Source organism: Podarcis filfolensis (assembly GCF_964270895.1).
Source record: "Podarcis filfolensis genome assembly, chromosome: 4".
NCBI lineage: Eukaryota > Metazoa > Chordata > Lepidosauria > Squamata > Lacertidae > Podarcis > Podarcis filfolensis.
The window spans coordinates 17,000,682-17,013,224 of NC_139607.1; the positions used below are offsets into that span (position 1 = coordinate 17,000,682).

Here is a 12,543-nt window from a genome sequence, read left to right on the forward strand (position 1 = left end):
TGCCGCCAGTGCATTAAAGCAAGCGGGTTATGCTAACATTTGGAAAGCAGTCAATTAGAAATCAAGCTGATCCTCTCCGTAGCACAGGGCACTGGGGGATTTCTGGAGAACAATTACTGCATTCTGCCTGCCTCTGTAAAAAACCCAGGATTGCTTCAGTCCGACCCATGAAAACACCCACACTTCTACACCAGTTAAACATCCCAGAAGATGAGACCAGAGGGCAGCATCTATGGACCACTTATCACACTTTAGACAAAACGCTTCTCTCTATTGACAGGTAATCAATCACAGAGAGTCTTCTTTTGTAGGGGAAAAATATTCTCTAGTCAATGACTGGACAATCTCTGAGCTTTTGCAACAGACCTTTGGATCAAGATTGGAACAAGAATCTCTCATTGAAAAATGCTGTCGGAATATCCCTCCCTCCTTCCCAGAAATGAATATTTATTTTGCTTTCTATGAGAGATGGAGTAGTATTTTTCTTTTAGGAGCTTCAGGTGTTTTGCTTCTTTTTTAAGGGTGGGGGGAGTTAGGGTTAAGAAGGGGGTAAAGGAGAGAAGGTGAGATAATTTGCAGCAGGAGGAGGAGGAGCTGAGCTTTCCTAAGGTGGAGCTGCATGGATCTTGTATTAAATGACACTGGCAGATTAACGCTCCGCGATGGGGAAGGGCTTAAAGGCTGAGTCAAAAGCCAAGAAGTCTCTTTATTTACGCCTACTACCTCCCAGCCTCTGGCAATCTGACTAATAACAAACTGAGCTAACAAGAAAGACTCTCCGAAGGGAGAGAGAGAGGGGAGCGAAACACACAGAGAGAGCGTGCATCGCAGCAGTTTGGATCCTTAAAGCATCTAAAGATACATATTGCGTTTCTTGCAAAGCCAGGAGTGATCGCTTGAAGTCCTGCGGAGCGCTGGGTTTATTTACTGCATCCCGAAGCTCGCAAATGGTTAACTACGTGCAGAAAGTCAGCCTAGCTGGGAAGTCTGCTGTGAATTTTAATTGAGCAAAAGGGACAACTGTTTACAGGATGGTGTAGTGGGTTCTCTTTCTCCCTGGCGTCGTTCTCCCCCTCTCCACCTCCTGCAAGAATTTTTTTTTTAATTTCCCCCTCTCTCTGTCTCTCTGCTCTCAGTCAAATATGATCTGTCCTGCGTCGGATCTAGGATTTTAACTTCAAGGAACTGCAGCCACGCTTGAGATCCCTGCAAAGAGAGACCTTAACCTAGGTTGGTGGGGGATTGGAAAGGGCTCCTTTTTGGAGATAACAAGGAAGGGGATTGTATACGAAGAGCGACTCTGTGCATCGCCGGCTGTGTCAGTGGGTGTAGCTGCTGTACAGGTAAGGAGACTTTCATTTAGGAATTAACTTAACCATAGCCAGCTTTTTTTGCATTGTAAAAATCACCTTGGCTACCTATTCTGTTTCTCTCTCTCCCGCCCCACCAAACACATACACACAGAGAGAGAGAGTGAGTTAGTTTGAGGTGCTTATTTCCTGTTAGAGCAAATTTTTGCTCAAAACTTATAGAATGGCACCTCAAGTGTTGCATAGGTCCTGGGGATATTTTGTGCATGGAAGGATCTTAAAAGAAATTGGCTGGCAGGGAAGGAGAGATTTAAGGAGTGGCATTTGCAGTGGCACACACGAAAAGGACTTTACATACACCAAACCCTTAGATTCCTTCTGAGATCCTAGAGTAAACTGTAGTTGCCTGCAGAATTTGACAAAGGAGCACATAGCCATATTCAAGTGATCGTTCCTTAACCTGAAGCTTTGTAGTCCGTCATATCCGCTTTCTACCAACTGTATAAGCATTAATTGAAACAAGAAATGTATTTGATTTCTGCTTCTGTTTAAAATAGATGGATTTATTGCCTTCAATCTGTATGGAAACTTTGCCTTAGGGACGCTCATTAATCAGTACTCCTAAAAATGCAAAAATGTGCAAAAAATCTACCAAGAGGCAGTGGAAGCGAGTGGGGTGTGTGTGTGTGTGTGTGTGTGTGGAGAAAACCTCTGGTATTCCTTAGGTTTTCCCCAAACTCCCTCCTCCCTCCCATGCTCAAAATGGAACCATTTATTTAAGGTAGTTTTTGAAAGCATCTATGGAATTAGAGCACTGGGAATGTAATGCTTCAACTAAGCAAGTGAATTAATAGGTACAAGGGACATTTCTCTGGAATGGGCAATATGAAGTAAGTTATACTCCTGTGCCACTTTGGATATTTTGAAGTTTCATTATATTTATAATACAAGGTTAGCAGCCCCAAGGGGGCCATCCATGCATGGATAAAGCCATGTTTGACGGGGTAGAAGTTTTAAAATGTAAATAATATGTTAGCCAAAAATAGGCTCTTGTTTACAGTTGTGTTACTAGCAATGGCTTTTGAAGGCTGGGGATGAGGCGGACAGTTGGAAGGACAAAATCTAAGATAGTGAGTTGATGTCTTCCAGGACTAGACAGAAGCTCCAAGAATCTATCTGCAGAGGGAGAAAAAACTGTGTGTGTGTGTGTTTGTGTGTGTGTGTGTATGAAAGAGAAATAGACTTATTGCAATTTTACCCAGCCAAAGTATGACAATGATTAAGAGGTGAATGCCTTTCTAGCCGATTGCAAATACTTTTAAACATTTGTGTTTCAGAAAAAAAACGTGGAAGGCTTTCATCTTCAGAAATGTATGTAAAGCGTCCTTCGATGCAACATGCACTTTAAATTAATGCATGTTGATTTACTTCTCTTAATTTTGCCCAAGGACATCGTAACAAGTATGTTCAGTGTGCTCTGCCTGCTTAGCAGAAGAACAGTTAAGAGAAAATAAAAGTTGAATTAATGACCCAATTGCTTTGCTGAAGACAAGTGTTTACAAGAAGCTTTATTTGTGAAGTTAGATTATCAAAAACAAAGCCTTGGGTACTAAAAGTGGGGAATACTTTCTGTTTTAATGGCTGGTATTAAACTAACTCCTTTGGTAAAACAGGATCTGCATGCTGGGTCTTGTTCATCAGTCAGCAAGGTTGGTTGGGGTGAGGGTACTAAAGTTAAGGAGAAGCAGACATTTAGACTCTAGAGTGGGGCAAAAAACTTCTTTTGTTTGATCCAAAATATGTGCATTTATCCCTTTATGGACAACACCCCCCCCAAACAAGAAAAAACCCACATCATTACTTGTAGGCCCATTCAAAATATTGGCATACTAGGATAGTTGCCTTTAAGACTGAAGCTGCAATGGTATATACGATTATTTTGGAATAAGCCCCACTGAACTCAATGGGACTTACATCTGAGTAGGCTTATATAGGATTTCACTGTGAGTTCCACTAGTTATGGGGCCAGTCTGACGCACACCCATGCTCTCTGGCTTAATGCTTCTGAAATGAAGCTTATAGTCATGTTTAACAGCAGCAGCAGCAGCAGCAACAACAACAACAACAACAACAACAACAACAACAACAACAACAACAACAACAACAACAACAACAACAATGAATCAAAATTGCTATCTGTAGTTGAACAGACTGATCCTGTATGTGTTTACTTGGAAGTGAATCCCTCCAAGCTAAATAATACCGCAGCCCTAAGAAAGACTCTAATGTTGGTAGCCTAATATAAGAGGATCAGAAAGGTCCATCACCAGGAGACTCCTATTTGAGTAGGTTTCATTGAGTTCAATGGGGCTTACACCTAGGTAATTAGGTTTGGGATTTTGGTCCAACATCCTCTTCTCCACAGAAGCCAACCAGATGCCTTGAGGACACCCACAAGCTAGGACTTGAAGGCAATATTCCTCTCCTACTATTGCATCTTCATGGCACTTTACAGCAATATGCTGTAAAACACAATCGGGTTAAAATCTGTTGCAAAATCTCCTTTATTGAATGGCACTAATTGCCCAAACGAGTGCAGGGAAGCAACACACGACTTCACAGTGGTTGAAGACATGACCTCAATCCTGGACATGTGCATATAGATGTCAACACACAAATGCTTTGTAGAAGAAAATGAAGAAAAAGTTCAACTTCCTCATAAGGCACCTTTCTGGGTGGTTGCATGTTGAACTGAGTCTCCGAGCCAAATTGGATGTCATCTGTCAAAACAGCAACCCTTTTACCCCCTTATTATAGGCTAGATTCATGGGCATCAATATCACCACTTCAGAGAAGTCAAAGCTGCAATTGCATGCACACTTGTTTAGAAGGAAGCCCCATTGAAGTAACTGGAGCTTGCTTCTAAGTAAACATGCACAGAATTGCACTGGGAGGTGACTATTGCTCCCTGCCTTATAATAAGCAGTGTACCAAAACAGAGCTTGCCTAAATGTGTTTCCAAACATCCTTTCTGAAGCAGAAATTCTTTACTTGGGAAATATGGAAGTATTTACTTTGTTAATACATTGCGAACAGATGACCCCATGTGAAACAAAAGGAGATACTCAAACATGACTGAGTAAACACATACAGATAAGTAAAGAATACGCAGTCACAAGTCAAACTATATTAAAAGAACAGTGTTAGTACAACAGTTAATTTCCCACATTTAAACGTGTTTAATAGGACATATTGCTCAGCTGTTCCACATATCCAAAAACTGGTTCCTTTAAAGGCAATGCACATTTTGAATTCCATAGGAGGCAGTATCATCCATGTATATATAGCAATTCTGTGCCATATTTACCTTCGAGTGAAATTAATAATGTAGATGAAAATGCTTAATATATCCAGATCAGCATCTTGTTCACAGCTTGCTTGTCCCATCTTTTCCCACTTTCTTCTTATACTTTTTTTCCTAGATGTACCTAAAATGCAAATACACACAAACAGCTGGAGGGCAAAATTAAGAGATGATGCTTTAAAATAAGGACAAGTTATGCCTTGCAACAAAATGTTGCAGCGTGCCCCAGGTGTGTGTGTGTGTTACCTGTGGTGGGTGAGGGGCCCTCAAAGACCGCTGTCCTCGCTCTTTCTTCATGTGCAAAATTTAGGTAACTTCAAAAACATTTGACAGCACAGCCAATCAGCATGCATGCATGCCAATGAAGCCTGAAGGTTGTGCAAGCAGTTTGGCCTGGGAGGGGGACTTGAGGGGGCAGGTGAGGTTGACTGATCTTTGGTGCATCTTCAGACATATGGGAGAATGCTGGAATCCACACCAGCCCCAGCCTCACTTCTACCTCTGGCATACATTGTTAACCAGGGGCTATGTTTTGGGACTGCTGTCACAGTTTCTCAACGCAGTCCACAGCCACACCCATCTGCATTAGGGCTATAGCAGTGGATTTAATTGCAGGTTTTTGTTTCCGCCCTCAGCCCAGACTGGATCATGAGGATTAAAACAATGGAAAGCTGCTCTCTCAGCTGGTAATCTGTAGCAAGGGGTCTAGTGCCTTTGGACAACCGCTGCATGGTTGTTGTAGACAACTTGGAGCCTGGTCTGCAGTATTCATCATATACCCTTGCCTGTACTACACTGCCTCTTAGTCATAGGTTCTCCTAACCTGCAGTATGGTGACAATAAACTGCATTTGCTTAGGAATTTGCATTAGCAGGACTACTGACACACACACCTGCTCTCTTCTTTTTCCTGCTATCTTTTTGAAGGGTATAGGAGATCCTTGGTTGTGGGCCAGTTTCAGCTTTGATCTTTTTCCTATTGATGGGCAGCCTGGAGACATTTTAAATAAGACTTCTCAACGTGAACTAGGAAATAATCCGGCCCTACCGTTAGTCAAAGGGTAGCAACTGGTTCAGGCAGCAGGTGTCGGTTGTTCCTCTGAAACCCCTAATCACAGGGCAGTTTACAGTGTGAAAATGCAAAATACATAGCATAACAACTGCCACCACCATACCCCCATGTATGTGCGACGTGACCCAACTTGGCCACATCTAAACTAGGATGCTGCCCCAGATGCTGTGGAGAATGTGACCAGCATTTAAATAAGATCCAGCTGCCTGTCCACTTGGCTTTTGTGTGTGGGCACCATATTGTCCTTTGCTTCAGGCAGCAAAACATGCTTGGCTGGCCTTGCCAGGAAATGATTTATCCAAATATAAGTTACGGTTCTCTCTGATCATTTTGCATCTGAATGCCCCTTCCTCCATCCTCTCTTGCTCATAGAAGAGAGGAATGGGGAAAAGGGAATGGAGGAAGAGACACAGGGATATAATTGCACACCTTCCACTCTCCCTCTTTATTCCTTCTATGCTCCTTGCCTTATCTTTCAGTCAGCAGCTCCTGCCTGTTTGCCAGTTGATCAGCAGTGTTTTGAAGTCTCTTGAGCTCCTACAACCCCACCTTTTCCACTAGCCACGTTCTTCCAGCCTGCCAGCCTATTCTGTTCTCTCCTTTCCTGGTTTTCTTTCCCACCTGATCCATTGTTCCATGGAACAGGTTCAGTCCTCACTGGGCTATTTTGGAGTCCCTCGTTTTTGTGTGTTTCCCTAAGTCTATTGATACCTCCGTCTTGTTTGTGGGTGATGCCATCCCCCCCCCAAAAAAACCCCAAAAACTTCACAAATGAAAGGGAGCATCACAAATAGGGAATGAATCAATTGGCACTTACTTCTGAGTAGACATGTATAGGATTGTGCTGGGAGTGTCAGACACATAGCTGTAGCTGTATATGCGTAACTTCTAAGTGACTTGTGTTTTGTATTTAAGGAGTTTGAATTAGTCAATAAATGATTTCTGATATGCACAGCTCACCATGGTAGAAGAACCATGTGGTGTATTTCAGATTTGATGCTGGGCTATGACCGTCATAGCCCCGGTCCATTGGCCATGCTGGTGGGGCCGAAGAGAGTGGTAATCTAAGTCTATAGAAAGTACCATGTTAGCTGCCACAGAAGTCAACAGAATGGAAAAGTAACACTGGTAATGGACACAATTTAACTAGTTCTTTAGCCAAGACCAGACTAGACAGTCACCTTGCCATGTTGCAATGCTGGCATGGTAAGGAATCATGTCACAGGCTTCTCTCATATGGGTTTAGACTCTGACATTACTGGAACATGCTGCAACTGTCTTCATGCTGTAGAATGTAATGGACCCTTATAATCTTGCCAGGTGAATATTGGAGCTGTAGCAGGATTTACAATCCTTGATTCATTGTAAATCTCCACTGAGAGATGATTGGAGATGGGGAGTCACTTTGTAGTGGAAAGAGAGTCCTATGAATCCATGCAAGACTGAGGTGTTTATATGAAACTTTTTCTCGTTTCTGTGACTTCTTTTTCTTCTTGACCTAAATTCTACAAATAAAACGTTGCTACTCAACTGTTGGACGCGGGTCGCACTGTAGGTTAAACCCCAGAGCCTAGGACTTGCCTATCAGAAGGTTGGCGGTTTGAATCCCTGCGATGGGGTGAGCTCCCATTGCTCGGTCCCTGCTCCTGCCAACCTAGCAGTTCGAAAACACGTCAAAGTGCAAGTAGATAAATAGGTACCGCTCCGGCAGGAAGGTAAACGGCATTTCCGTGCACTGCTCTGGTTCGCCAGAAGCAGCTTAGCCATGCTGGCCACATGACCCGGAAGCTGTACGCCGGCTCCCTCGGCCAATAAAGCGAGATGAGCACTGCAACCCCAGAGTCGGTCACGACTGGACCTAATGGTCAGGGGTCCCTTTACCTTTACCTTTACTCAAGTGTTACTATCCTAAAAGTTTAAATTGTTTGATCATTCAGATGTTTGGCATTCACTGTGACAATGTTGGGGGACAGCATTCTTCCTTTGTTGTTTTCATCCAATTTCTAAATAAGTTTTTTGCACTGAAATAGACAATTCAGTTTTTTTGTGGCCCATCTATGGTACAAGCTGTCAATTATCAGACATATACTTCTGGCAAGTGGCAACTTGTAACTCTTCCTTTCCACAGAGCAGAGGTGTAGCCAATTTCTTAAGCCTGAAGGACATATAGTGTACCACTCCACTGTTTGGGTCATTCACACTCCTCAAGGAAGAACTATGGTAGTTATCAAGAAAAGAGGGTAATATCATAGTTCTGAACACCCAACACTCATTCAGAATAGTTGGGTGAAGTTTAGTCACCCCACCTTAGGAAAAGAAAGTTGCTTATCCAATAAGCAGAGAACACAGTGGTGTCCAGAAATGTTACTCTGCAGAACTGGGCAAATTTAACTTGGGAATTGGATGCACTCAATGGTCAACCAGTTGACCATTTTCATCTTAGAGAATTACTATAATGTTTCAATTGAAAGGAGTTGCTATTTCAGTGGGTGGTTTGTATATTGGAGCATGTGGGCATGCAAGGGGCGGGGAGGTCTTCCAATGTTGTGATGATCACCTTTTAAAAAAAAAATAAAAATGAGGTATATATCTGTATTGTATTTTGCAGAAGCTGTTGGATGACCATGAAGCTCTGGATAATTACGTTAAGTTTGATGGGGGTTGCTTGTGATGTACTACAGTCCAAACCAGCTTTACCTTCAACTATTGGCTCTTGTGATATGCTGTGTTCCTGTGAGGAAAAGGATGGTGTCTTTAATATAAACTGTGAAGAAAGAGGCATCAAGGAGTTATCTCAAGTACATGTTCCACCATCCCGGCCTTTCCACCTTAGTCTTCTCAACAACAGTTTGACCATGTTACATGTGAATGACTTCTCCAGCTTCATCAACGCTCTCTCACTCCATCTTGGATTTAACTACATTGTAGACATTGAACCAGGAGCATTTAATGGACTAAGTCTCCTTAAGCAACTTCATATCAATCACAACTCATTAGAAGTACTTAAAGAAGACACATTCCATGGGCTGGAGAACTTGGAATTCCTTCAAGCTGACAACAATTTTATCACAATAATTGAATCAAGTGCCTTCAGCAAGCTCAACAGGCTAAAGGTGCTCATTTTAAATGACAATGCCATTGAGTTTCTTCCTTCCAACGTATTTCGCTTTGTGCCATTAACTCACTTGGATCTTCGTGGAAACCAGCTGCAGACTCTACCTTATGTTGGTTTTTTAGAACATATTGGTAGAATTCTAGACCTTCAGTTGGAAGATAACAAATGGGTCTGCAATTGCGACCTGGTGGAGTTGAAAGCTTGGTTAGAAAACATGCCTCCTCAGTCCATAATAGGTGATGTTGTATGCCACAGCCCTCCTATTTTGAAAGGCAGCATTTTAAGCAGATTAAAAAAAGAATCCCTATGTCCCACTCACCCTACAAATGATCTTGATGCCCCATCAGGGTCCTTACCATTGGTGGTTACCACGTCAATAAGTGATAGTCACTACTCAACCAAGGTAATACCTATTTTTAGGGTTCCTACCAGGGAAACTGCTTTAACACTTCATGTAACAAAGCCAGCTACTCTGCTTCCTGGTGTATATTGTCCGATCCCTTGTCAGTGCACTAGCAATATCCTTTCAGGGATTTTAATGCAATGCCAAGAACAAAACATTGAAAGCCTGTCAGATTTAGGACCTCCTCCTCCAAATCCTAAAAAGCTAATACTAGCTGGAAATATAATTCAGACATTACTGAAATCAGACCTTGTAGACTATGGCACCCTAGACTTGCTTCACTTGGGAAGCAACCGTATTGAAATACTAGAAGAAGGATCTTTCCTCAATCTCACCAGATTGCAGAAATTATATCTCAATGGGAATCATCTCACCAAGCTGAGTCGTAATTTATTTTTAGGCCTGCAGCGCCTTGAGTATTTGTATCTTGAATATAATTTCATCAAGGAGGTTTTACCAGGGACATTTCATCCCATGCCTAAACTAAAGGTCCTTTATTTAAATAATAACCTCCTTCAGACTTTGCCAGCCCACATTTTTTCTGGAGTTCCTCTAGCCAGGCTAAATCTGAAAACCAACCAGTTTGCACATTTGCCTGTAGGGAATGTCTTAGATGATCTGGATTTACTCGTACAACTTGAGCTGGAAGACAACCCTTGGGATTGTACTTGTGACTCAGTTGGGCTGCAGCAATGGATACAAAAGCTGAACAGGAACACAATGACGGGCGACATTTTCTGCACATCTCCAAGGCATTTAGCTAAAAAGAAACTGAAATCTCTGAATAGTGACGTGCTATGTCCCGGAATAAACAGCCCACCTTCCGCAACTCATGCTAGCTTCATAGTTGTCACCACGTCACCAACCACCACCAATACGGCAGACACTATTCTGCGATCACTTACCGATGCAATTCCTCTTTCAGTTTTAATCCTGGGGCTTTTGATAGTCTTTGTAACCATCATTTTTTGCGCAGCTGGTATTGTTGTCCTTGTGCTACACCGGCGGAGAAGGTACAAAAAGAAGCACGCAGACGAACAGATGCGGGACAACAGCCCAGTGCAGCTTCAGTACAGCATGTATGGTCACAAAACAACACATCACACCACGGAGCGCCCGGCCACAAGCTTGTATGAGCAACGTATGCTCAGCCCCATGGTGCAAGTTTATCGAAGCCCATCTTTCAGCCCCAAATTTACAGACCATCAACAGGAGATGAATGACAAGGAGATGAATGATTCCAAACATCTCCGCAGAGGCCTCTTGGAGAGGGAGCACTCTTCCCCTCTGACAGGGTCAAATGTCAAATATAAAGCTACAGACCAATCGGCTGAGTTCCTTTCCTTCCAGGATGCCAGCTCCTTGTACAGGAACATTCTTGAGAAAGAAAGAGAACTTCAGCAACTGGGGATAACTGAGTATCTACGGAAAAACATAGCCCAGTTACACCCTGATATGGAGGTACACTATCCAGGAGCTCACGAGGAGCTCAAGCTGATGGAGACACTCATGTACTCCAGGCCAAGGAAAGTTTTACTAGAACAGACTAAAAACGAATATTTTGAACTCAAAGCCAACCTGCATGCTGAACCTGATTACCTGGAGGTTTTGGAACAGCAAACATAAAAGGGACCCTTTCTGAAGGATTAAGTCAAAAACTCTTCTATCTTAACTCGGAACTTGTAAATAAAAGTGCCTTATAATAATGTGTCGTCAATCAGAACTTTAAGCACAGTAGTAATCCGAGTGACAAGAAACTCTCAGGGATAACTGTGTGAAGCCATGGGGAAGTTTGCAGGCTCTGTGTCTCATTCTCACATTAAATGTGAACTTTGGGCAACTGGATTCTGGGAGGAAGTTCAGCTGGCCATATTCCTCGAGACCTGCATGGCAATCCCTCATTTTTTTTCGCTTAGAAAAGAAACAAAAAAGCTTGAAGCATTGGTTACTTTTGTTCCCCGGACCTCGACACTAAATTTTCTTTAAAATGCACCTATATACCTGGTTCCAAGAGGCTAGTGTATATTGGTTAGGAATTAGTTCACATGTATGAGTATTGTCTATGGATCGCACATGAGATTGCCACATAATAAATACAAGATAAATTCTATGATTTTAAACAGGTATTTAACTGTACAACCCCAAGGTCCCCCAATATTTAAGTACCTTTTATTTGGAATGTTATTTATATTAAAAAGAAAACCTGTTAGAATATTCAGAAAGAGGGGGAAAGCTGTGTACATGTTTTATCTAGGAATCCTAAAAGACATACACAAAACTCTCTTTTTTGGTTACTCTCCCTAGTAGGCAATTTTAATTGTTTTTTTGGACAGTCTTCAATATAATGCTGCTATAGAGTTCTGTGCACCATTGGTTGACACTCATACCTGAGGAAATTTGGAAAGCTACTGAGAATTTATTGTAAATATATTAGTAAATCAATGAGCTGGGTTATTATTATTATTATTATTATTATTATTATTATTATTATTATTTATATGATTGACTCCCGTTATGGATGTGGATACTTCGGATGAAACATCAATTCACTGTGGTCAGTTAAATGTCACATGCAAATAAGTACACCAATGAGCAACAAGATCTTATTTGTGTATCTGTGTAAATACTCCATATTTGCTACAATTACTCAGCAAAAGAGCTTTTATCAGGTCCAGTTTGAAAGTGATACCAGGCACTTTAAGAAAGAAAGAAAACTACATGTGTGTGGTTTGCAACTTGTTTTAAAGCAAATCGCTGGAATCTATATTTACAACGTTAGCACTCCAGAATCTTGGGTCTGTGTCATGTTAATGCTGAACATATAGTTGCCAGTGACTAAGCTGGGTCCCAGCCATTGATTTGTCCGCATGCTTAAGCATGCTTACATGAAAGCAAGTTCTGTCAGGCTGTTTCGGCTATTACACTGCAACTGTCCTGGGTTTTCTGCTGAGTATGCACTCGACAAGGAGGTACGATCAAGTCTAGCTCTCGGACGGCTACATCTGTGTTTTCACACACCCATTTGTTGAATACTCAAGCCACATTTTCGGTGCACACTTATCCCCCTCCCAACAACTTAGATGTAAACCTAAAAAAGCAAAAATAATACGAGCAGCCTGACAGATGTTCTGTGGAAATCAATGGGATGTACTTCACAAAGATGCTCTCCAGATGAAGGTGACATGAAGCACGACAGCTTTATTTTACTACAAAGCTTAGTTAGGTTTATATGAACTATTTATTCTGTACAGTTTGTATCTATTTCAGTTCACAGTTACTA

At 42.0% G+C, this 12,543-nt stretch overlaps 1 protein-coding gene across 1 annotated transcript; it reads left to right on the forward strand.

Annotated features, from left to right (window-relative positions):
- Positions 1-627: 627 nt before the first annotated feature.
- On the forward strand, positions 628-11,705 carry SLITRK6 (SLIT and NTRK like family member 6). The gene is made up of 2 exons (XM_083610618.1): positions 628-1,343; positions 8,354-11,705. The coding sequence occupies exon 2, from the start codon at positions 8,364-8,366 to the stop codon at positions 10,887-10,889; it is 2,526 nt and encodes an 841-aa protein (XP_083466744.1). The 5' UTR covers positions 628-1,343; positions 8,354-8,363; the 3' UTR covers positions 10,890-11,705.
- Positions 11,706-12,543: the final 838 nt, after the last annotated feature.